This window comes from Molothrus aeneus, chromosome 11 (genome assembly GCF_037042795.1).
Source record: "Molothrus aeneus isolate 106 chromosome 11, BPBGC_Maene_1.0, whole genome shotgun sequence".
NCBI classification, from domain to species: domain Eukaryota; kingdom Metazoa; phylum Chordata; class Aves; order Passeriformes; family Icteridae; genus Molothrus; species Molothrus aeneus.
Genome location: NC_089656.1, coordinates 2,439,837 through 2,466,829, shown reverse-complemented (window position 1 = coordinate 2,466,829; position 26,993 = coordinate 2,439,837). Strand labels below are relative to the sequence as shown.

At 40.8% G+C, this 26,993-nt stretch overlaps 1 protein-coding gene across 1 annotated transcript in view; it reads right to left on the bottom strand.

Moving 5' to 3' along the window:
* The window catches only part of LOC136561036 (transcription initiation factor TFIID subunit 4-like), a 154,691-nt gene that overhangs the window by 69,846 nt on the left and 57,852 nt on the right, over window positions 1–26,993 (bottom strand). Inside the window, exons 11-13 of the mRNA XM_066557138.1 lie at window positions 18,413–18,543; window positions 16,426–16,551; window positions 6,554–6,610 (exon numbers count right to left, since the gene is read on the bottom strand). Coding sequence (XP_066413235.1) covers window positions 6,554–6,610; window positions 16,426–16,551; window positions 18,413–18,543 — 314 coding nt within the window. The remainder of the gene's footprint in view (window positions 1–6,553; window positions 6,611–16,425; window positions 16,552–18,412; window positions 18,544–26,993) is intronic.

Sequence of the window (26,993 nt, the reverse complement as noted above, 5' to 3'; positions counted from 1 at the left end):
GTTTCCCCAGCACCATTTGTACATGCAAATGTAATACCATTCCCCTCTTTTCCTTGATTATAAGCTTTATAATCAACTTCAGTCATCAGAATTTGGGACTGTTACCATAATACACCTGTACATCTAAAGTAGTATCTGCTAAAAGGAAAAAAGAAAAAAAGCAACAGCTAACACAAGCAGTAAACTTAATAACATTTTAGGTCATTGCAGCAACTCTGTAACTTCAGAAAAATCTTGTCTCTGAAGCCAAATCCATCTTAAACCAGATGAGAATGGCCAAAGCATTTTTCTGGGTACAAACAGATCTGTACAGGGAAAGTATAAAAAAAATGACTGTTACCTGACTTTCTACACGTATTGACAAGAATGCTTGCACTCCTGCATCACAGCTGCAGCATTGTAACCTGATGCAGAAAACTCTTCATGAAATAACTCTGTTCTGAGGAAGCAGTGTTGCTTCAACATTGCTTCATCATTACTCTAGGTATCACATTTATAGCTTTTCCTTCTTTCCACTTCCTGACACACAGATGGGTTAGAGAGCTGCATGGAAATTTAACTTAAATTTCCTTTCAAGTGCCCCACTTCTCAGTGAACTGTGTTGTAAGAAAGCAATTTAAGATAAGATTGTTGCTTTTGGATCAATATTTTTATGTCAGGCATGATAAAATAGAAAACTTACTTTGACTTCTCATCACTGAGACACTGCTTTAGCAGTAAAATATTTAAGGACTTTGGCTTTGCTGAAAAGGTGAATAAATGAACTTGCCAAACAAAGCAAAATCCTTTTCACTTGCTTTTCATTTTCAGTAATTATGATAACTGCAGTAAAATATCATTTAAATATTTCAAAAGAAACCACTCCTACTGAGTTGATACATAAATATTAGTGTAGTGCCAAGAACTTACATAGTGTAGAACTGTTTTCCTATGTAGCCACTAAGTATACAATGCTGGAGTTTCAGTAATTCTGCTACAAGTTAAGTTCTGGGGCATTTAAAACTCTAAGGCAATGGTAGAACCACATAACATATACATCACAGGATGTAGATATTTCATTATTCTGAAGAGAAGGATCCTATAGCTTTTTCTAGAACTCCACCTGCTAACAGCTCCCCTATTTTCCTGCACAGAACTCAGAAAAGGACCCAGGTCAAAGTCTGAAACAGCCCAGCAAGGCTCTTGCTCTGGAGGATGCTGCAGGTGGGGGATGATGGCAGCACCCAAGGCAGTGCTTCCCACAGTGCAAGAGCCTCTCTCTGCCTGCTGTGCTCCTGCAGGAGCTGAACACTCCCAAAATCCTGGCCAGGGGACCACAGAGGACCTGGGCAGGCCGGGCAGCTGGGCCAGCTCTGCTGGCAGGGGCACACACAGGGCTGCACTGGAAGGCTTCTGGCACGAACATCAACAGCCCAGAGACTTCCCCGGCATGGCTGATGGGCACATCTGAGAACAGATCCCACTGCCGCTTATCTAACCCTGCACACATGCCCAGACATTCATGGGCTCTGGTTTGTTCATTATTGTGCCACATTCTTGGTTGGTGATAATACAAAAGTTTGAACCAAGTTCATCTTTCAGGATCAACCTCAGCTACTTGACTTTTAAATTAAAACATTTTTTAGGCAACAGACCCTGATATGCAGAATACCCCTGACAGAATGGATGTTAAGGATCTTACCCTCCCTGCCTTTCCTTTAAATCATTTCTATCATTAATTACTAGGTGTTGGCTCAGATATTCCTAATCTTCATCTATGCCTGCTATCAGCTACATGGCTTCTTTTATGTTCTATTTAATGAAGCTTTTTAAGGAAATTAGAGAACTCATCATTTCTTTAATTTACATTTGTGACTTCCAGACTACATAAATCAGTGTATTTCCTAAAACTTGATTTTAAAAGCTTTAGTCATGCTTTGTTCATTGAAGCTTATCAGGGTTGGTTTAGCAAAACTTAAAATTTCAGTGACTTTCTAATCACTCTTTAACAACAGCAGTCTCTGCAAAAACTTAACTATGTGTTGGCTAAAATGGAAAACTCCACTGCTTATTATCAATACTCTGCTTATTATTGATTACAGCAATTAATTTAAAACTTAATTAAAACCATTAATCAGAAAAAAATAATTAGGAAAGTTATATAATTTCCAACAAAACAGATACTGCTCACAAATGATGTTATTTCTTACATTAAGTTGTACCAAGTCAGACATATCAGAATTTGCTACAAAGCAATGCAACAAAGTAATAGCTGAAATTCATTTTTCCCTGAAATAGTCTCAATGGAAAATATTTCCAATAGTTTATTAAATAGCTTTACCATTGAAACAATCACATGCTGTCCACTGAAAAAGGCTGCACCAATTTAGAAGTGTGAAAGTAAATGGAGAGTTCTGAGCAAGAGAATCCTCCACAGGTACATTTTGCTACTGTTTTCACTCAAGTCCACCTGAAACAATAATACCAAAGCAAAATAAGTCACTGAAACTGAAATCAGAGTGGATTTGCTCTGCCTTAAGTAAATCAGTGCTGGTCTGGCAGTGAATGAAAGCTGACTGTTATGGTCCTGTCTCTGCAATAAGAGATGGGCCTTCCCTGTGTTGGGGTAAGCATTTAATGCAGTTTAAACCTGATTTATGCCAATTTGGTATAAACAATATGCAGAGTGCTTTGAAGAATGGCTAATAAATGGATCAAGATGGAATTACAGAGAAAAAATATAATCTTTACCTAATCAAATTAATTTTAAAATGTGCTCAAAGGATTCCACTTACACTGTCTTTATAGCACTAAGAAGCAAGAAGGAATCTTTCAACTGGTAGATGTTCTGTGAAAGAAACTGAACTAATCTTTTTTTCTTCTTAAATTAGGAAGAAAAACAGAGTGTTACAGAATGAAGACTCCAAAATATCCATGAAGGAGAATGTTTTGGAACAAAGACCCTTTCCTAGTTTTCTTTCTTTCCTCTTCATCCTATTATCCTTCTATTGGTACCTTTATTTTGCATTCCAAGACAGCATTTTCCAGAGTTCCTTCGATGTTTTTAATAGTTATTTTCCTTTTAAGGGAAGATTTAGAAGACTTGAAGACTTCAAATTACTTCTTTTGGTATTTCACTTTCTCTCTCTGACTTCTGTCAGTAGTGTCACTGTTCAAACTGATTAAAGCCTGAACCATTATCCATTTTCAGAACAAAATTATCATTATTTTTATCATTATTAATAAAACAATTATCAGTTGGTTTGCTGGGATGAAAAAACAAACTATCTGGCAATCATATCATTAAAGAAGTAATACAAGCTAGAAGAGCTGCAGGTTTCTTGGGGGCCCTCTCTGTGTTTTTTAAAACACTACCTAACACCACTTCACTATAGGTCACAAGAATATCTGTGCAACAAAGGTCTTCAGGCAAGATTCAAGACAGAAATCATGGAATCACAGCTTCAAATCCAGCTTATTATTGAAGCTGACAGTATTTTATTCATCAGCTTATACAAAACCTGGAAGAAACACAATTTCTCTCTGAGCTATGGGTCATAAGCACATGTAAGAGTAGCCCAGCTGGCAGTGAAGTTTTGAAATTTTTTACATTTTTGCTGGCACTGATTCTAAACTTTTAATTTCAAATGACAAAGCCATGCCCAAGACAGTTTTTCTAATCAACCTTTTATACTATGAGTTATTTTTTTATTTTGGCAGTGCCAATAATTTAAGACCTCAGAATATATCCAGTAACCAGTGCAGAAAAAAAAATGAACAATCTTAAAACAACATCCTGCCAGCACCATGCCACACTCCCCTTTGCAAAAGAAAATGTTTTTACTAACTAAATTTTAGTATTTAAGTGAAAGTCTCTAGAGCATTAGAACCCTGGTTACTAAAACCAGAGACATTTCCTATGGTTTCAAACATGCAGAATGAAATTCCACATCAGTGGTGCCAGCAGATGATGCATTTGTGTGAGCAGGCAGGGCCAGCTCCGAGGGCAGAGGCTGCAGCAGCCAGGCTGAGGAGCTCCTTCAGGGCCCAGGCACAGCCAGAGCTGCACCCACAGCCCAGGGTGCCCAAAGCACTGAGGAGCTCCTGCAGTGCCCAAAGCCAGCACTGCACCCACAGCCCAGGGTGCCCAGAGCACTGAGGAGCTCCTGCAGTGCCCAAAGCCAGAGCTGCACCCACAGCCCGGTGTGCCCAGAGCACTGAGGAGCTCCTGCAGTGCCCAAAGCCAGAGCTGCACCCACAGCCCAGGGTGCCCAGAGCACTGAGGAGCTCCTGCAGTGCCCAAAGCCAGCACTGCACCCACAGCTCGGTGTGCCCAAAGCACTGAGGAGCTCCTGCAGTGCCCAAAGCCAGCACTGCACCCACAGCTCGGTGTGCCCAGAGCACTGAGGAGCTCCTGCAGTGCCCAAAGCCAGAGCTGCACCCACAGCCCAGGGTGCCCAGAGCACTGAGGAGCTCCTGCAGTGCCCAAAGCCAGAGCTGCACCCACAGCCCAGGGTGCCCAGAGCACTGAGGAGCTCCTGCAGTGCCCAAAGCCAGCACTGCACCCACAGCCCGGTGTGCCCAGAGCACTGAGGAGCTCCTGCAGTGCCCAGACACAGCCAGCACTGCACCCACAGCCCGGTGTGCCCAAAGCACTGAGGAGCTCCTGCAGTGCCCAAAGCCAGCACTGCACCCACAGCCCGGTGTGCCCAGAGCACTGAGGAGCTCCTGCAGTGCCCAAAGCCAGCACTGCACCCACAGCCCAGGGTGCCCAAAGCACTGAGGAGCTCCAGCAGTGCCCAGACACAGCCACACTGCACCCACAGCCCGGTGTGCCCAAAGCCCCTCTGAGGAGTTCCTGCAGCGCCCAGACACAGCCACACTGCACCCACAGCCCGGTGTGCCCCAAGCACTGAGGAGCTCCTGCAGTGCCCAAAGCCAGAGCTGCACCCACAGCCCGGCGTGTCCCAAGCACTGAGGAGCTCCAGCAGCGCCCAGACACAGCCACACTGCACCCACAGCCCGGTGTGCCCAAAGCACTGAGGAGCTCCCGCAGCGCCCAGACACAGCCACACTGCACCCACAGCCTGCTGTGCCTGAAGCACTGAGGAGCTCCAGCAGCGCCCAGACACAGCCACACTGCACCCACAGCCCGGTGTGTCCCAAGCCCCTCCTATGGCTCCCCCGAAGACGGGCCCGGCCCAGCCCTGGCCCCGCGCAGCCTCGGAGCCGCCCGGCCCGGCCGTGCCCCGCCAGCCCCGCGCCGCTCCCTGTGCCGGGCCGGGCACCCCACAGCGGCTCCACCCTGAGCACCGCCACACCGGCCCTTCTGGCCCTGTCTTTCACTTGCACTGCCTCAGGTTTCCAAAGGCCGGGAAGGAATGCCCAGGAAAGCCAGCACTGATGCAGCAGCTCTGCATTTCATCCCAGCTCTGCTCACTTCCAGCAGCACGGCACCTTCAGCTCTCAGCTCAACAGCCCTTTCTGCTGCCACCAATTGCTCTCAGAAATCTCATTCTTCCTTTGCATACACTGACTGCCTACAAAACTCAAGTACTATTAAAATCCTGCCCCTTTTCCTGCCAAATAATTTGATTACTGTATTTCATTTCAATACTTGCTTGACAAATCCAACTCTGGAAACACTAAGGCCTGGTCTAATGTTTACAAGAACTCATTTCAGCAAGTCTTACTACATAAACACAAAATGAAATGAAGACAAATAAAACTCATCCATGTATTTGGATTTTTTTGACTGTTACATACATAAAATCTGTGTAGCTAACGGGACTCCAGAATATTGCCAAGAGGAAAACAAAACAGGAAGAATAGGTCAATACAAAAGGACTTGCTATATGCATTTTTCTGTATATCTTACCTTCCAGTGCATAATTATTACCTGCTAATGTGTATATCCAAACAAGTTGGCTAAAAAGAATGGCATCATTTTGCTGAAATTGCTTTCAACTGATGGATATTTTAATCTTTCTAATTGATTTAAGTTACAACCCAATCCTAAGGCATGAGATGCCTTAAGCAAAGGACACTCACTCATTTACAGCGAATTAAGGTACTCTTAGAGTAACACATCACCGCTTCATGGGAAATTATTTGATATTTTTTAGATTATTGTAATTTAGACAAATGAGTAAACAGTCCACTGAATCACAGGATAGAGAAAATGATTGGCAATTACATTACTTGAAAGAATGTTACCGGAACAAAATGGTTAAGCAGCACATTTCTAAGAAAGCGACATTTTACAAAAAGACAAAGGCATATATTTTCCACCAAAATCTAGAGCTGCTGTCATCAACAACCCAACAAAAGCTACAGCTACCTAAAATGGAAATGAAAATGTAATGTATGGAAATATTCTCTTATAAAATCTCCTTAGGCTTCACATGTATTAATGTATTAGTTTGCAAACATTAAGATCAAAGGCGAAGCAACAAATACATCCTAAAAAGTTTTTAGTCAGATTTTTATTAACGATATACAAGTAGCAAGGCATAAAAAATTAATATGTTCAAGCCTTGAAATGTCAAGTGTAATGATCTCTAGCTCTGCTTACCTCCTTTGCTTTTTGTTTCAGTCTAGCTTGCTCTGGGTCTTCTTGCCTTGAGCGACTCTACATGTTTAAAAAAAATGGGGAAAAAAGGTTAACAGATGGTTTAAGAACCCCTCATCTGTTGCAGTAAGTTAAAAAATAGCAAAGAAATAGGAACAGGATACAAGGTATCAAACATGGGACACTTAAATTGACAGAAGTGCAATTTCAAACCCAGGAGCTCGCCCAAAATGAGGTTAAATGCTCAGTTGTAAATGAGATACAGTCAAGATTTCTGAATTTAAAAAACACCAAAACAAATCAAACCAACAAAAAACCAAAATAAACCCCAAAACCAAACCAAACAGAAACAAAAAAACCCCACCAAAAAAAAAAAAAACAACAACAAAAACCAAAAAACCAAAAAACCCACAAACCAAACCAAAACCAGAAAAACCCAACCATGCTTTTGTCAATGTGAAAGTTTCCATACAGGTTTAGATTTCAATTATTTAATACCAACAGATTCAAGCATCCAAGAGCAGAAGTTACCCCTTTTCCATTATCCAAACTTTTAAATTTAAGTCCTTACAATCACATATTTAAAAATTTACTGTTTGCAACTAAGCTTGTATTTAGGTCTTGGTAGAGAACATGAAGAAAATCATTGCAGAGTTGCCCTCCCAAAAGGTAAATCTTTATAATAAAGACATTACTATTCCATATGAGCTTACTTGGAGTGCAGCACAGAAATACACTCTGTTAAACCCATTCATGCACTACTAATAATATTAATGTTGTCAATAATAAAACTGGATAAATACTGCTAAATGACAACTTTTGTATTTTCCCTCAAATCCAGGAACAGCTCTAAAAGCAGATCATTTAATTACAATAACAATAACAACCTGTAACATTTCTTTAGACACAGAGTATTTTATAACCACATGTTAAAAACCCATTAAATTTATATTTGTGCTCACTATGCCTTCTAAGACTGATGGAATTCAAAACTCAAGAGGCAGATAATACACACATTATACTTTTATAAATGTGTGTTAGGTCAGCATTCAGCAAATGTTGCATTAAAAGTTACAAGAAGCTTCAGTAAAACTTGTGACAGCCATGGAAAACTGTTGTTCCTGATACCTGAGAGATGTGGTAGTTCTACTTCAGCATTTCTTTGAGATTTAAAGTGGAATCATTTACCCAACTCCTAAAGGAATGTCTGTGCCCTCTCCTATCTGTTGTTCTCTGCTTGTTGCTATGCTGAAGGCAGAAACTTGAAAGAATATTTGTTTGCAAAGTTCTATATTCTCAGATTTTTTCCCAGTGTTTAAATTTTTCATACCATATTCTGGTCAGAATTCCAAAATCCATTAAGAAAACCAAAGGGAGATAGGTTTTAAGGGCTTGCACTATTTTGGATACACCTGGAGAGTGCCTTGGCTTGATTTGGCACAGAATTCTGTAACCTTTTTCCTGTCAGTTTTGTGGGTTTGTGGGTTTTGTGGGTTTGCTTGGTTTTGTTTGAACTGGGATTATTTTTTTCCAGTGAATATAGCACACCTATAAAACACAGTGCTGATAACATAGGGTGACATTAAACAATAATGAGATTTTTAGATGTGCTGAACTCTTCCAGTGTGCACATCAGCTTCACCTTCCAACAACAACTCCAAGTGCTTTTGTGTCTGTTGGCATTGAGGTTCTAGGACAGGGCAGTGTCTGCAACAACTGAATGCCAAATTGAGATCTGAGGTGGCCAATGACCAAATGTGACTTGTGCCAACCAAGGAAGAAACCCCAAAAATAAACACTTAGATACTGTCACCTAGTTAATGTTCAAAGGGCAAAAGGTGTTTAATGAAATATGTGGGTCTGCCAGAGAGCTGGGTTTCTAATCAACACAGCAATTAGTAAGAACTGGCTTAGATTTATACCTATGGGGTTAAAAACCAAAGTACCAAAGCCCAGTCAGTGAGCTGCTTCCCAGGAGATGGGCTCAGGTCAGTGTTCATGAACTGAGCTGAACAAGGTCCTTGCTGTCATTTTGCAAGAACAATTCAATTGTTGGAGCCTCAGTTTCTCCAGTATGCTGTATGGAAAAGCATATTTAGCCCTTTCATGGGTTTTGATGATAAATTTATAAATGTACAGTGAACTTCTGCTGCCTTGTGAGTCTCACAGTGAAAGCAGAAGAGAAACACAAAGTACTGTTACACTCCTGTATGAAGCTGAGAATTTGCCAAATGCAAAGTACAAGTTGAAAGCACAGCAGCTTCAGGAGGAAGCAGAGTGTCCTGAGAGAATCCAACTAAGACTTCTAATATTGTTACTAACTTTCTACAAGGAAATGATAGAATCCTGCAAAACACACCAGAGGTATGCAGTGTTTGGGGACTGTAAGAAAAATTAAAGCAGGAGATGCAAAGTAACATTGCAATTTCCTGGGCTCCATAAGTGAAGGAAAAACTCTGCAAGTGCTACAGACTAAAGTAACACATTTCAAAGTTGGGGCTTTTTCTTTCTTCCCCAGAAAATGGCCAAGTAAGAGCAGATTGGAGCTCAGGATAATCTCAACATGCAAAAGCAAATCACCTACTCTGAGTAAACCCCCAGCTTGTTCACAGTAAATACATGATAAATATTATTGCAGAGGTGAAAGCAGGTGCTCAGCTCCTGAACAATATCAAATATAGCAATCTTGTCTCAAAAATGAAGATCTAAAATACCAGGTGAAGTTTAATATATAACCCAGATTGAAGGTGAAGATAGAACTATTTTTACATTTAGAATAATGCAATGATTTTCTAATTATAGCTTGGATCCATGCCAATGAGCTTTTCCAAAGAATCCAGGCTGATTCTTGTTTCAAACAAGCAGAATTCCAACTTTACACTGGATGTATCACTACTACTGAAATAATTAAGGAATTTAACTCTTTTGTGTTCAGATAAATTTTAACAGATTTTTAAATCTGTTTAAAAACAGATTTCCTGCTGGTTACCATGCCAGTAAGCTTTAGAAATAAAATCATCAGCATACAGAGGCTAAAATGTATTAAAGGACAAGTAGAAACATCAACTATCTCATTAATTCTTCACTTTATGATCTAATGCAAATTATAAAAGGCTTCACCAATGCTCATGCAACACAGATTAAAGCAAATATAAGCAAATGCAAATGTCAAGCTTAAGAGAGGTGCCTAAATGAGCTTTAAAATGTCACTGGATTCCCTTTACACTCCATTCCACATGTGAACATCTCTCCCTTCCTCTGAACAGTTTGCACAATTCTGCTGCTGCTCCGCTCTTGTAGTGCTTTGTCTGCATGTCAACATCACCAAGCAAATATTTCACTATTTTACACTCACTTTTGTCAAGCTACTGACTAATCATTCCTAGCTTTTTTTTTAATGGCAGTTTAACTTTTTTCTTCCAGTTAATTCATATTTGGGGCATTCTCTTCCTTTCTCCTTTATCTCTAACATCCAAATCCTAATATGCTGCACTACACCTGTTTTGTGAAACATTCTTTTCCAAAGTCTTCTAATGCATCAATGTCTCCTTCCTCTAAAGCTTTGGAAACACCCACTACTCAGAGAACCCACTAAATCAAATCCTCTCAAGGACTTGATCACAATTCCTTTGCCTTCCCCTCCCTGTTCATCATGTCTAGATCTGTAAATACAGCAGGCTGCATTTACATAATGTATTTTCCTGTTGATGAATAAACACCTTTAAAAGCAAGCAAGCTTCCCATAGTAATTTCAGAGAAGGCCAGGACTGATCCTAAGCAGATAACATACTTCTAAATATATTAAATGCTGTCTCCTCCTGAGAATGTATTCAGCAAACCAGGTTTGTTAACATTTCTCCCAAACACCAGCTATTTTATTAGACCAGACAACCTGCTATTTTAATTGTGAAGAACCAAATGCTTTGTGTTAGAGAGTTCTTGATCTGGAAACTGAAAACTGCATAGATCACATTATGTCTATGGAAATACTGGACTTCCAAAGTATGAAAAGCAGAGTATGTTAAATGTGTGTATTCAAAACAACAGAAATAAGGGGCCTCATTTACATGGTACCAAACTCCCTAATGTTCCAAACCTCAGCTCTTCCCCTGGCTTGTGTTAAGGCAGGAGGCCACAAAAGAAACATCTAATTACACAATGAACAGTGTAGTTTTAAGGGGATTTCAGATTTCACAGAATTGTCCTAAACTAGAAAGCAACAGTGTTTTTAACATTATAAGGGTATTTATAACCCCACCATAGTTATAGACATGCACCTATTTTTTTTAATTGGAGCACACTCTGCATCTATGCAGATGGACAGACTAAAATACTCCTGATGTGTTTCATTACCATAATTATTCAATACTTTGCTTGATTATTAATGTCAAAGCTGCACTGTTGCTAAATTTTTGATCCACTAACAAAATTAAGTGTTCTGTTTAGATTTGTAAGGACTTTAAAGTCTCAGCTTGTTACACCTGTGCTGGGAAATGCCTCACAGGGTCTCTCCTGCATTTGCCTACATCTGATCCCAACTAAGGCACTTGCAGCTCTACTGCCCCAGACCAGTATTTACACTGGGGGTCCTGAATGCCTCAAATTCATCTTTTTGCATTAAATAATGAGAGAGTCACAACTGCAGGTGCTGTACTATGAAGAGCCACTGCTGTGCCAACAGTTTCAATTTTATACCTATTTTTCCCCATTGATGACATTAGAACTTCACCCACGGCTGTACCAGCTTATAACTTTCACTTTTAATTAAAGAAATTAAATTGGCAACATGAAACACTTTGCTTTCACGTTAGCTTTGTTAATAAAAAGTGAAAGTTAAAAGCATCATAGCTGAAGGTAAAAAGCTGCTCCATGTTACAGCCATGGTGAGGTGGAATGCAGAAGCACAGGTCTGAAAATGATTTATATTAAAATCATTAAAATGGCAGTAACAAATTCCTAAAAATTCAGACATTATCTCAACGCAATAATTGCCATTTTGCTCTGCTCCCATCAGAAGGGAGTTCCAAGTGCTCATGCAGGCAGGAATCACTGCTGCACTGAATCACTGCTGGCAGAAAGGGAAAGGATGAAATGGAACTCAGGCTCAAGGAGGGCCCCTCCCAGCCATCTCAGCTCAGGGTGGAGGGGAATCTGCAGCACCAAATCTCAGTGATCTCTCCATAAAAAAGCCCTTCAGCCTATAGTACTACCCAATCATCCATAAATGCTAATTAACTTTACAAACAATTCCAAACATAATTTCCCGTTTACTTATGTAAATTTTCTCTTTACAGAATGCTTCTTACTCTTGTGATAGTTGTAGTTAAGATCCCAGAACTTGACAGACTTGTGCTGCTAATACATAACACTCAAAATAATAGACTAATTGAATGCATATATTGGAAATTAAACTTCAGCATTAATTTTCTAATAAAATACACAGGCATTCAGCCAGTTTGAGCAGATCAATTAACACACTAATTTTAACATGATCCACTTTATCATAGATCATAACATAGAAATATGATTCACTCCTGAGAGCCAGGACAACCCCAAGCTGTAACTCCTTACTGTCATCACTCTCTCCACAAAGAATTCAGAAATAAAATCAACAAAACAACAACAAATCAGCTACAACCTCCTACTCCTTCTGCTGCCAGAAATATTTCAATTATTAGCCCAGAACCAGAACTTCATTCAACTTGACAGACACCACCTGCATCTTTCAGATTTTGGAAGTAGCTCTGAAAGCAGCAAGAACACAGATTTACTATAATAAGACCAGTGCTTTGTTGGGGTTGGTTTGGGTTTGTTTTTTTGCTGGTTTGTTATTTTGTTTGGGTTTTTTTTTTTAAATCTGCACGAGACACACCATGTCAAATGGAAAGGTAAATTCCTCAAGTGATTTTAGTCTGGCTTTTGACCTTTCTGCAGCCTTAAGACTCCCCTCAGCTGCCTGTGCCATCCCCAAAGGCCCAGAGAGGATGTCTGGCCCTGCACACACCTGGCACCAGCAGCCGGTGGCTCTCATGGCAAAACAAACCAGGGCCAAGAGTTGACTCTCCCAAATACCTCCTTTAAAGAGATGTGCTCTACACCTGTGTTCATACACAAAATGGGCCCTCCTTGTGCCATTTTTTTTTCACCTGTGATGCTCATGTCAGGAAGAAATCCCAAAACCAGTGACAGCCAAGGCAGCTCAGTCAGTCCCTCCTTCTGACACTTCACATTTTCTGGGGGCTTGAAACAGGAGCTCTTCAGCAGCAGGAGGTGCCTGCACCTCACAGTTTGGGGACTTTTTAACACTTCTATAATAAAAATAGCTTCTAGAAAGTAAATTAGAGAAAAGCTTTGGGCCACATGTTCAGGGCTGGTATGGGAATGCTGTGGAATATTTTGGAATGTTGTGGGACACTCTGAAACAGTGTGGAAGGTTATGGAATGTTGTGGAATATCATGCAGGGTCCCTGAGGTGCAGGAGGTCATTCTGGCTGCTGCAACAGAGCAGTAGAAGTTTCAATTTTCAGATTCTTGATGCACAAGGAATTGCATGTTACATGGCTACTGCAGCATACCATGATTTTTCCTTTCCTGTCAAGTTTGTCTTCCCCCAGAATATCCCACTGGAATGAGAACATCACTCACAAGGCTTCTCAGCTGCTGATATTAAGTTTCTATTTCTCAAGTATTTCCCAGGCATGGGACATTAGATTTTGTAAAATTCCCTCATTTAACAAGCTAAATAACATTGCTATTTTGTTTCACAGACACTCCTGTAGTGCCACAGCTAATTTTAACTTCAGTGACTTTTCTTAGAACGTCAAAAATTTTTTTTTTTGAAATCTAACTTATTTCTTTCCACCTTCTCATCTGATTTGATCTCTCTCCTTCCAAAAACATTTCCTGAAGCAAAACCAAGCCCATCTGAGTGCTTACAGATTTTGCAATAATTTCCTACTGTACCAACTGAAATTATGGTTGCAGATCAACCAGAACACTTGTGCCAAATATTTTCCTTTCTCCTCCTAAAGAAACCCACCCATCACCCAAAACAACAAAAACCTGAAACCTGACACTTTCTTTGGCCATCATTTACCTTCTTTTTTCATACCACTTACTGACCTGCAATGCTGAATTACCAGACCAGTTTTAAGGCTTCCCAAAGACTCATGCTGCCTCCCTTTTGATTTTAACCTATTCCTTCATTTTTCATTTTCTTCTCCATTGATTATCCTTTCACAAAGCAGATTATTTAACCCCATCTGCTTCAATGCCCAAAACATTTCCTTCACTCCCTTATACTTCATCAAAACCTGGACTTTGGCTGTTACCAAAACTCCAAAGTGTAAGAATTAAAAAAGAATTTTCACTGTGCAAGTTCAACCTTTTTATGCTCTTCCATATGAGACAGTAGATAAGGTAGCACCAGCAGGAAGCTTTGAAACTGTCACTAAAATGGTTCTGCTGAGTAACCTTAAAAACATGTTGCACAATAACCTGTCAAAACACTTCCAAGGCAAAAGATCATGCTGCTTTTCTAAAAGGCACATTAAGAAGTTGCAGTTAGAAATAAATATGATTTTTAGATTTAAGCATCTGTAGGAAGGAAAACAGAAATTTCACTTCAAATGCCCAAGTTTTGAATATTTTTAAGAGAGCTTCTGAAGGGGACAAAGGTGCTGTGGCTGGGGGACCAGTGCCTCTGCAGGGTGGGTGTTTGAGCCCCCAGAGCCAGCTGAACATCTCCCCTTGGCAGACACCAATGTGTCACCAATGTCACCAGGCCACAGGCAGAGAGCAGCGGGTGCTGCTGGTGTCACTTCAGCCGGGCAGGCTGGACCTGGGGCCATTTCATCCCCGGGCCACTGCAAGGACTGCACCCTCCCATGGGGGCTGAGATCTCCTCAGACAACAAAGCACGTGCAGAAAAAACAGAAATAACAAAATCCTGGCTCAACAAATACCACTGCTCATGTACAGGTGCTCTTGCATTTGAGCAGCACCAGAGAATCTACGGAAATAATGGGAAATCTGTTTTTTAGAATAAAAAATTGTAACCTGACCATATTTTACCAAACTATGTCCTACATAAGCCTTGCACTAGGTCACCCATCCATCAGAATTGAATGGGGAACACCAGCTAAACACAGCAAGCTCAGATCTTACTTTATTGTTTAAATCACAACATTGCAGAAGCACCTTCCAAGGGGTCCACAGTGTCTGCTGCCCTCTCCAAATATTAACACTGATAAATCAGCACTGCTGATGGCTACTCTTGTGCTTTGGTTTTGGATTTTTAATGCCTTCATTTATTTTTCACCTTCATGTATTTCTTCCAAGCTGTCTCCTGGTTATGAAAATGAAGTATGCATTCAATAATTTCATTAAGTTAATTTTTTAAAAAATAAATTAGGGTATTCTTTTACTTTTTTTTGTTGCAGAATTCTTAGATTTGCTCTTCCTGTATTTTATAGGAATCAAACTTGATGATTGTGTATTTATTTCCTAAATTTAGACTTCAGAAGACTTCATATTATCCAAGACTAAAACAACAACAACAAAGAAACTGTCCTAAAACCAGAATATCAATTCATGAAGAAATTCAGGTTGGAAGGAACACCAGGAGGTCCAGCCTGCATAAGGCTCTGTGCAGTCAGGGAAGCATTTCTGAGCTAAGGACCATAAGCTACTGCATTTTTCTCTATGTCCATTCAAAAAAAAATGACCAATGTAACTAACAAGCAGCAGGATACACAGAAAATGATTCACCAAGATGCAGTCACTGAATGGAGACAACAGGATAAAAAATAAATAAGCATTTCTTTATTTTTAATAAATAAGAATTAAGAATGAAAACAGCAAATATGTTTTTATAAAAACTTTTAAAGAGTATCTATGTTGTGTAAAAATGTGTTAATATTTAATAATGTGAACAAGTATAAATTAAGAGTACAAACTGGACAGATTAAAGTAGCCTAATTGAGAAATAGATTTCTAAATAAGCAAAGTTTGGGGTTTTTTTATTTTTTAATCTCTCAGTTTGTGAACATTAATGGCATAAAATCAGGAGGCTGTTACAATTAAACATTGAGTTGTTCTGTGTAACCTCTTCAGAATTTACAATAAATAACTCAATGAAGATTCAAATACAATTAAAAATGGGATCACTAAGGGATGAACTTATTTACAGTTAGATATGATATATATGATTAAATTTACATAGAGACTTATCTATACCTATGTGCTCTTGAAACCATATCATCTGAGTTGGTTCTGTTGCACCTATCAACACAAAGTCTCTGGAATTAAAGTTACAAAGGAGCAAGTCCTGAGAAGTGGCAGTTCCCTGAAGACAGGCTTGAACCAATCAAAAACTGCAGTGACAGACAAGTGACTGGAACACATTTAAATGAAGATGAACAAATGAACAAAACTGTTTCAAAACAAAGTCGAAAAACCTAAGAAGTAAAAAGCCTCTAAAAAATATTAATCAGAATTTACTGAATTTGTTTAAAGGCCAGAAGTGTAAGCTATGATTCTCCAGTGGCACAGAAACCCTTGGCATCTATTAAATTTCAAAGGCAATTGTAAAAATCATTTCACAGAATTATTTTGCAAGTGTTAGCCACTGTCTCCTGTGTTCCCAAGAACTCATCCAATTTGGGGCTGTATGTGGAAAAACCAGAGGCATCCCAGGCAGGGGGGCCTGGAGTCAGCACAGAGCAGAGGCTGACCATGGGTTCAAGGTGTGGTGTCACACCAACAGCACCCATCTTATTGTAACAGAATGTGCTTAGCAAACACATACCACAAAATTAAATAATTGTTTGAAGGCCATGGATTGTTAAGTAGCTAAAAAACAGTGAAAGTGATACCTTGGCAGCCTTCAGCAAAATTTCCCTCTCTTGTTCATCTTTCCTTTGCTTTTCCAGACGCTCCAACTGCTCGAAGAACTTCAGCTGGGATCGGACATCTGTGGCTTGTTCATACCACTCATCATCCTGTGGAACAGGGACAGGCCTCAGAACAGCAGCCACTCCACCCAGACCAGGCATTTACAGACTGCAACCGGTACACATTAAAACCTTTCCATTGGACTAATAATAAATTGATTACTTTTTGGGCTTGGGGGAGTGAAGCCAGCCTATGGTTAATAAAACAGCAAGAATCTGATAATTTAATTAATATCTAAGCAATTTTAAAAGAACCAGAATTGGTTTATCAGCACCAGATACATGAAAGAGTTAAAAAAATTAAAACCAACTGACTTAATGATGGAAAATATCTAAAATGCTTAACTTTATTACTGAATAATCCTAGCTAGAGTTTATAAGCAAGTTCATAATTTATAATTCCTCTATTTGTACTAATCTTGAACTAGTAACAGACTTTCTCAAGAAGCAGCATTATAAAAGCATTAAAGCTAAAAACTCAGTTGAGAATAAGCCTTTAACTCCAATTAAAACAGAAGCTTATGACAACTGAGAGCATGCTAGTTTTCCTAGCACACAGCAACCTGGAGAGTATATGGCATGAGCCACATGGAGAACACTCAGAATGTCAGTCAGAAAAATAAGTTTTCCACATTACTTTCATCCCATTTATCTACTTAATGTTCTCCTTCTGACTACCATGCAATGAAATCAAAGAATAGCATTAACTAAGAAAAATACACAATACAGTGATAATGCTACATTCCAATCAGAGACAACACTATCTGTTTCCTAAGGATCTTTTAAGACATTGCTTTAAATTCTTCTTTGGCTTAACATGGACTAAGCAAACCATTTTCTTCTCAGACATCATCCTAGAGAGAAGGAAGGAGGGACTTAACACTTCTGAAGATGATAAAGAATACTGAAAAGAAACAAGGATATTTACTTTTAATCCAATATAATAGAATATATCCATCAACTGCAATGAAAGATCTAAGTGTAGGTAGTAACCAGGAAGAGTGGCCTTTATTTTTTAATCCATTTTTCTATCACAATGCCATTGATTATAGTCACAGATCCCAGAGATTATTGTTTTTGCAAATATCACATAGAAGCAGTCCAACCATGACTCAGGTCATGGGGCCCTCAGCTTTGGGAAATAGATAGGCTAAGACACAGTCCAAGGCTGTTTCACTAGACTGCCACTCCAGGAATACAAAAAAGTACACCACAAAACCAAGGAACAAACTAAACCAGAGCTATTCAATGTATATATATGCTAAAGAAATCTAAACACAGCTTAGACAACACACAACCAGTTATTGCCATCTTCCTTGACACCAGTCTAACTACAATAATTAACATGTAACAACTACAATAACTAACAAGTATCTTACTTCTACTGGAGAAGGTATTTCAAATAGATCAAGAAAGATGTTTGATTTATTTGAATTTCAAACTGGATTGTAGATCTTTATTTAAATTTCCCCCTGGTTTGAGATATCAAAATTGTTTCAGTTTTCTTCAGGAATACAGTCACGAACAAAACAATCAGTGAAGAATTTACAGCTGAATTCTTTAGTTGCTAAGGCAGACATTGGCAGCTTTTGTAAAATATTTTGCAATATTAACATTTATCACATCCAGAAAAGTTACTATAGATTCCTAAATACCAAAGCAATTTCAACCCAATTCCTGGATACCCTGGACACAAAAGGAGTCAAGTCTTACTCACAGTCCGTGAGCAGAAATAGCTTAGCATGTGCTCCTTGCCAGACACTTCAGCACAGGACAGAAACAACTCCCCAGCCAAAGGGCCCAGAGAGGAGAGGATGAGCAGGCAGAGCCCATGGCAGCAGTGCTGCTGCCAGAGCTGCAGGGAGGCAGCAGGACTGGCTGTGGGAGCACCAACCCTGGGCACACTTACTTTGTACGACTCCATCCGGTGCTGGGTGATCACTGTCACCTTCTCTATCACTGTCCTTAATCTGCTCTGTGTTGCATGGGAAATAAAAGTAACCACCTCAGCTGGCACATCAGTAATTCCTAGTTTTTTAGCTAAAGCAAAAAAACAAAACAAAACAGGATTAGCTTACCCTCCATAGGAAAAAACCCCAAAACACAAACAAAGCTCTAAAGGACTGTACATCACTACTTCCTTTTCCTAAATAGAAAAATCCATAACAGTGTATTTATGTGGCTTTGGTGACACATTCATGACCCCCTGAAAGGGCGCAACTCTACAAGTTTAAAAGAAAAACCAGAGAATTTCTTTAACACTTGAAAGCACCTAAGAACTTTGCTGAAGTTTAGCCTGGCACATGAAACTGAGGCATGTCAGAGTATGAGACAATCTGAGTTCTCAGTTGCTCTACAGAAGAAAAAACAATTCCTTTATTTTCAGAAGCATTAGTGCAGATGAATTTCAGTGTTGAGCAGGTGAGGGTTGAGAGCAAAGCATTCTGTTGCATCCTTTAGCCTACACCACTGCCATAATACTGATAACAGAAATTCTTCAGGGAAAAAAAAAAAACAACTATTAATTGAAGGCAAAGAAATAAAGTCATATCAAAAAGAGTTGTTTAGAAACACCAGCTGTCCCCCCACTACATATCCAACGTTACCTGGACATTTGACACTTTGTGCTGAGTTTGTAAGAAAAGCAAACAATCTACAGTTTAATGCACTTATATATTTAAAAAACATCCAAACTACTATGAGTAACACTCAAGGACTCCTAATTTCATCAAAATAATTACCAAGTATTGGATATAAATCTGTAGGTATATTAATATATGTACTTATTTAAACTACAGTCCTACAAAGGCATACATGGTCCCAGTCAGGACAGTTTTCTGGGTAGGAAACTCCCTGTGTGCATGCACAGATAGATATATTTCCCACAGGGAAAAAATGGGTACTTGTGTTTTGTATGGACCATTGGTGTTGAACCACCACAAAAGAATAAATCTGCTGAGTCAGTTTCCCATTGAATGGACACAAGACTTTCAAAAGCAGTTTGGCCGGGGCACATGAATGGTTATGCAAAACCCAGAAATCTGGGACTATTTCGGTCAGCGCTTCCTGCAGACCAACTGCAAGGGAATCCTCGTCTGGGGAGGGTCCCTGAGCAAACGCCGACCCCGGCTGCACAGAGAGCGAGTGTTGGCTCGGCGAGGCGTTCCTACCTTTGCCTGGCCGAATTCCAGAGCAAGAAACCCACGGCTCAAACAAAGTGGGAGAAATGAGCGGAGCGGGGCCGCAGCCGGGGGGAGCCGGCACCTGCCCCGCTCCTTCTTCCCTTCCCTTCCCTTGGCACCCGATCCACTGGGATCTGCCCCTTCCCTTCCCTTTGCTCCCTCCCCACCGGGATCTGCCCCTTCCCTTCCCCGGTTCCCTCCACACAGGGATCTGCCCCTTCCCTTCCCTTTGCTCCCTCCCCACCGGGATCTGCCCCTTCCCTTCCCCGGTTCCCTCCACACAGGGATCTGCCCCTTCCCTTCCCTTGGCACCCGATCCACCGGGATCTGCCCCTTCCCTTGGCACCCGATCCACCGGGATCTGCCCCTTCCCTTCCCCTGGCTCTTGATCCACCGGGATCTGCCTCTTCCCTTCCCTTTGCTCCCGATCCACCGGGATCTGCCCCTTCCCTTCCCTTGGCACTCGATCCACCGGGATCTGCCCCTTCCCTTCCCCTGGCACCCGATCCACCGGGATCTGCCTCTTCCCTTCCCCTGGCTCTTGATCCACCGGGATCTGCCTCTTCCCTTCCCTTTGCTCCCGATCCACCGGGATCTGCCCCTTCCCTTCCCTTGGCACTCGATCCACCGGGATCTGCCCCTTCCCTTCCCCTGGCTCTCAATCCACAGGGATCTGCCCCTTCCCTTCCCTTCCCCGGTTCCCTCCCCACCGGGATCTGCCCCTTCCCTTCCCCGGTTCCCTCCCCACCGGGATCTGTCCCTTCCCTTCCCCGGGTCCCTCCCCACCGGGATCTGTCCCTTCCCTTCCCCGGTTCCCTCCCCACACACCGGGCTCTGCCCTCCCGCACACCCGGTCCCGCCGGGATCTCCCGTTCCAGCGGGGGCTGGATCAGCCCCACTCCGCTCCCAAGCCGCGCCTCCCCAGCACGGTTCTCTACTCCGGCTACCGCTGGTGTTCATTTTAGGGATTCTTTGAAGTCTTTACCTCTTAAACTAACTTAATCACCGGCTCCCTATCTTACATGTTACCTTAAGGATTTCAGCAAGATGTATATATGATTTTTAACTAATTTTTGCTTTATCATGGGGGGAAAAAATAAATTAAACCTTTCTTGGTGCCCAATTTGTCCTGTGTAATAGAGCTGGAGCTGCGCTCAGGTTGCTGAAAGCTGAATGAGTAATGGCAAGCAGACACACACATTAAATCCCAACGCTGCCACTGCCACCCAGGCAAATGAAGTCCTTGAAGTTGGGAGGACAATTCCTACAGGCGGGAGCAATTCCTCCAAGTCAGACCGGCAATATTTGAGCACGCACCATTTTACTACGCAAACACGTGTAAGCAAAGCCATCACTCAGAAAACCCTAGTCTGAAAGATAAAATGCAAGCAAGAAGGGACATTTAATTAACTAGCATCCAGAAAAGAGGCTTGGAGATGGAAAATTCTGCCCTATTCTAGGTAAGGGTCAGAATGTGTAATTGTTACAGTTCTTTGAATTTGAGTGTAACTAAATTCATGTTGGGTAACAGCTACCCAACTTCCCTGAAAACACACACACTCCTTTTATAACAAGAACTGTTGCCATCTTGGGTCTTTTCACAATAAAGGTCTCTCTAATCTCAAAGAATTTTATTCTGAATAAAGTCAACCATTATAGCTTCAGAATTAACTCTTCAGAGATTCAACCATAATCTATGGACCATTCTCTGAGATACCTGATGCCTTAAGATTCTTGTCCTTCATCAGCCTCTCCAATATGCCATTAACTATCTTCTCCTAAAATCCCCCAACATAATTTTCCCAAGTCCAGAAATCTACCCAGAGGCCATAGAGTCCCTTGGGAATCTGCCCTGGGACTTACCCTTTTTAATGGGTGTCTCAGAGACCTTGGGGCTGAGACACAAAGTCCCCTCAGCAGGTCTGCAGATGGCACCACCCTGAGCAGGGCAGAGGGAAAGGAGCTGGTGTGTGAGATGAGAGGAACTTCATGGAGCTCCTGAAGGACAAGTGCAAATCCCTGTGCTTGGGCTGGACTCACTGGAATGCCATGGGATCAGCAGCCCTGGTGGGATGCCTGGAGGCCAGCAGGTAACCCAGGTTCCAGCACTGCACCCTGGCACTGCACCCTGGCACCCAAAACAATAAATCAGTGGCAACCAAGCCACCAAGGGAAGCAACTCCTCCTCTTCACTCAGCCCACACCTACAATCCTGCACCTGTGGCTCACCCAGTACAAGAAAAGCTTGAAAAAACTTGAATCCAGGAAAAGTCAACAAGATGGTGATGGGGGTTGCAGCACACGACCTGCATGAGGAGAACATGAGGGTTCTTTTTCTTGGAGTAAGAAGACTTAAGGGAGAGTTGATTGAGAAGATAGAGCCAGACCCTTTATTAAGGCTGCCTGGAAGAAGAATGAAAAATAAATTCATAAAACAGAAACAGCTGTTTCTGACTGGATATAGGGATGAATTCTGTCATGAAAAAAGAATAATGGAACGCTTTGCACAAACAAGTTGTAGACTGTCCCACGTCTCAGGTTTTTAAGACTAGGCCAATTAATGCCCTTAACAACCCAGTGTAAATTGAATGTTGATCCAGCTTTGAGCACGAGACTAAAGTGATTCAGTGATCCCTGTCCTCCTGCACATGTGCCTCCATATTCCTTATTACTGCACATACTGTGACATCTCTGCTCCATCTCGGCTCATCCCCTGGCACATGTCCCAGTCCCCATTTGTCCAGCATGCCAGCTGAGCACAGTCAGGCACCCTGAGCCTGCCCAGTCTGTGCCAGAGCTCACTGGCAGCCAACCAGGCAGAGGAGCAAAGAAAAGCAAAAAAAATGGGTTCACTTCCCCCTCAGCTCAGGCACACAGAGGGGGCTCTATCTAACTCCTCCTGATTTATCAATCGACTCAAAAGTGACCTGAAGGGAAAGAAGAAAGGCAAATGGAATATCCAATCACTTAAGGCTAAAATTCTTTGGAAAACAGGATAAGGGGAAAAGAATACAATTTCTCCCCAAATGAATTAGCATCAAGGAACCAGACTACAAAAAGATTTTTAAAAAGTCATCTTTGTCATCCACACAATCCATCATGTGTGAAGCATCACCACATCCTCCCTGCTCTAAATTACATTAGTTAAACCCTGCTAGCTCGGGATGTCAGAAGCAGGGTGCATTCCAGAGCTGCACACTACATGAAGATTTGGCACGCTCCTTGAAAACTTGGATTGCACTTGGGGCAAGGGTGGGAAAATTACCAATTTCATCCACATTTGAAAATGTTGGCCTGCTTATCCCTTCATTCACAGTTGCTCACACCACTGTGCTGAATCCACTGACCCATGAGATGTTGTCATACCACTGCTTAGAGCCCGGCCCTTTTTTGCTTTGTGCTACTCACAAAAAATGTAAAATAGAAACTGAATCTATGCACAGAGCTGGCAACTATTCATTTTCACATGCTTCTATATTAAAGTCTCTGTTTTGTCTTTTTTTCTTGAGTGCCACTTCTCCTCCTGAGATCCACTCTCATTTATAAATTTCTTAAAATGAAATGTATAAAAGTTCATCCACTCCCATTTATAGAAAGCATACTGGAATCCTGTCTGCCATCAAAGGAAAACAACACTTATCTCTAAATGGGAAATTCCTGACATATTCTTCTAGTCTGCTTAATTACTTTACCCAGTGTTAATAGGAAAAGGCTACTCTTCCCTTTTCAAGATTCCCTAGAGTGATAATGATGTGGAACAGAAATATGATTTATACTTTTAAGAAACGGATACATACACATAGATATTCTAAATCTATAGATACACATATATAGTCTAAAATACAAAACAGAATTAATTATATCACAAACATCCTTGTTATTACTCATCTTTCTAACCAAGTTATTGGACAGTGGGCTTCATCTACTGATATTTTTATTTAGGCCCTAGCATTCTGAATTTTGGTCTTAACTGCACCATTTGATCTTTACAATACATACATTTAAATATGTGCAGAAACCAAGGAGAAAATAACATTAAAAAAAAAAACCAAAACAACTTACTTCTATCAACAGAGTGCTTTCCCCTGTCTGTCTTCTGTTTTTAAAAAGTTTAATTTCTTCCTGATTTTTAGGTGATCATCTCAATGTGTTTTAAGTTTGATGATGTGGCAATCTTAACTTGCAATCTTGTGATCAAAAGTATCATATGTGGAATTTGAAAAGAGTTGCTTGCTTTTAAATAATACATTTGTTTAATTTAGACATTTTGGATAACAAGTAAATGCCTCAAGTCTTTAAAATTACTTTAGCAATGTAATTTTGAACTTTTCCTAGAGCTATGACAAAGACATTATCAAGGTTAACAAAAAAAAAAAAAGGAGCTGGAGCAAAGCAATGCTCCAAGCTATAATTTTAACCCATCTCTCTAGTTGAATTCAAGTTTTGATATTGTTAAAGACAAAACTAAGGTCATATTCTTTATTCAAGTGCTCTTGCCAGATCTCTATTACACCAGAACTGTACAAGACAATCAAGAATTGATGGCTGATTGAAAGAAAACTTCAATTCTTTGTGGCAGAACTCAGCTACAGCACATCCTCAGAGGCATCAGATGCTACTAAAGAGTCACAGTATCCTACATGAGAAATATGAGGGACAAGTCTGTACTCAAATTGCAAGTTTTGAATCTGCCAAGTGTCGCTGTCGAGGTGGTCACGACATAAAGCAGAGACCACAAGCAGTCTCAGTTGGCAACACTTTATTATTGAATATGGCTGATTTTTATACACTTTCTAATTGTTTATCCTTCTTCTATCTTTACTATTGGCCACAAGAAATCAACATAATACTATTGGTGAGAAGTTATGGTGACTTAATTAACTTTCTAACAATGTTTCATCCAGCTGCGAAGTTCTTCTATCTTTCTTCCCTCGGTCTCCTTGGCTACAGCCTTGGAGAGAGCTCCTTATCAGTTTCTTCTACTTCTCAGCTTCTTCTCGCTCCTTTAGCTAACAGGCCCTGCTGTTAGCCCCTTCCACAGCCAAGCATTACAGAACAACAGAATAAAGTTTGTCTACATGTTAATTCTTAATTACATGTCTGGAAGCTTTAATAGCAAGCCCCTAGTTCAATCAGAATTTAATAAAGATCTACAGTATATGAGCATGCATGTTAGGATATTTTGCTACAAATAAATATATTATATTTTAATTTTTTTGATATTGCAACAGAGTTACTGTAAAGTCAGAACTTAGATACAAGTTCCAAAAACCTTGAGGGAAAAAACGTTCAGCAATATTATTCTGATATTGGCATATGTGTCAGTAGCACAAGATTGTTTTTTACAAATATAAAAGCACCTAAACCTTGTAACTGAAAATTTTTTAGGTCTCATGAAGTGAAAATTCTGCTATCATCTGCTCAGTTATCTGAAAGTCACTGGCTTTGCTGCACTTTAGAAGTTTAATTATATTTTATTGATCAAAAACCAAAACAAATCATAAGGAGGGTACTGCCCTATTTGGGAAGCAGAAGAAAAATACTGTCTTTGCAGATAGGCTTTCAAAGAATCAAAAAGTTACTTCAATAATTTATAGTATAAGAGGACTGACAGAATTGAGATCAAAGATAAAAAAAATTATTTGTAAAACATCAGGTCTGACTCTGATTATTGATGTGATAAATTATTGAGTGCTGTATAAAATCTCTTTACGTTTACACTCAAAACAAGAAAACCTTGAAGAAGTGGCTTGAAGCAGTTCCACAGCTCAGATTTAGGGCTGGAGCTGTCCTTCAGGAGCAACACTGGCAGGGTGCATAATTAGGGTCTGTTTGCCCCAACCACAGGTCAGACATGCAGAAAGCACTCACTCCTGTCACATAACACCAGCAGCAGCTTCCTGAACTTGAAATTCTGTGTGTGAAATATTGGCCCAGGATCCAACTGGAGCCAGTCTTGCCAGGTGCAGACCCCTTCTGCCATTACAGCTGGCTTGCACACCACAAAATAGAAAGGCAAGTCCATCCCCCTCCCATCTGAGACATTATTTAAGTTTTTGTTTAACCTCATTCAACACCATCAGATCTAGGAAAATGCAGCAAAGAAGCATCTGGCCAGATCTACCCACATCACATAAAGCAGATGATTCTGTCCACATCCCACAGAATGTTGGGCTGTGCCTTGGATTGCATCTACAAGTGAGGCTCAAGCCCCAAAAGAACCAGCACAGTTTTGTGCCTCAGTCCCCCTGCAAGCTTCCCCATCAGGAAAGGCAATGTCTTGGGAACACAAGCACTTCAGTTCCTGCAGCCTCCCAAACCATTCAATTCTTTAACAAAGAACTCTATTCCTTCATTTCACCAGCATAAGGGAAAGTGACAATTTTATAGTGCTGCTGTAGATGCAGCAGTGAAACATTTAAAACACCTTAATCTCTGTACAATTACATATAACTAAATACAACATGACTGGTTAAGTAGACACTGTTCAAGAGTTACAATACACAGAAACTTGGGGAATTACAAGCTGAAAAAATGGGGTGAGGGGGAGAAGAGTTCACCTTCTGAAACCAGATAAGCAGTATTTGTGTAAGACTCAGCTTGTGTGGTCTCTACAGAAAGCAAGCCATGAAATTAAGAGAAAGCAACTGGAGCTTTATCTGATACTGTGTATTAATAATTCTAAATACTGTGTATTAATAATTCTAAACTGAGAGTCCCAGGCTGACTAAACACAGAGAGGGAACAACTCTACTGTACTAAGGGGCCTTGACATCCTGAGAAGCACAAATGGCAATTATTGAACTCACTTCTCCCAACCTCAGAGCAGTGTCCTCAGCCCACAAAGTCATCCATCAATACTGCATTCCTAGTGCTATCAAGGGGAAAACCCAACCCACAATATTAAGCTAGAGAATGAGGGATGGAACAGAGGAGAGGAAAAGATTAAGGTGGTTGTTCAGGTTCAGAATACCCTGGGGTTGTGCTGGGGGGGCTCACAGTGCCCTAGACAGACTTTCAGTACTAGAAACTGAATGCAGAGCCTGTTAAACAGTGGTAGGGCAAACAGCAACTCCTAGTTCTGATGATTAAAATTAGAGATTCCTAAGGGTGCAAGATAACCCAGTGATCCCAGGCAAAGGAAACAGCAAGATAATTTTAGCTGTAATCTTCTGGTTTCAGTCCCTTGAATAAAAGCTTCAATTTAAGTCTTACTAACTAAATGCATAAATAATTCATTCAATGTTGACTTGCTGTACTGTTAAGCTGGTCTGCTGCTGGAAGACAGTGTGAGGAAAGGAGAAACTA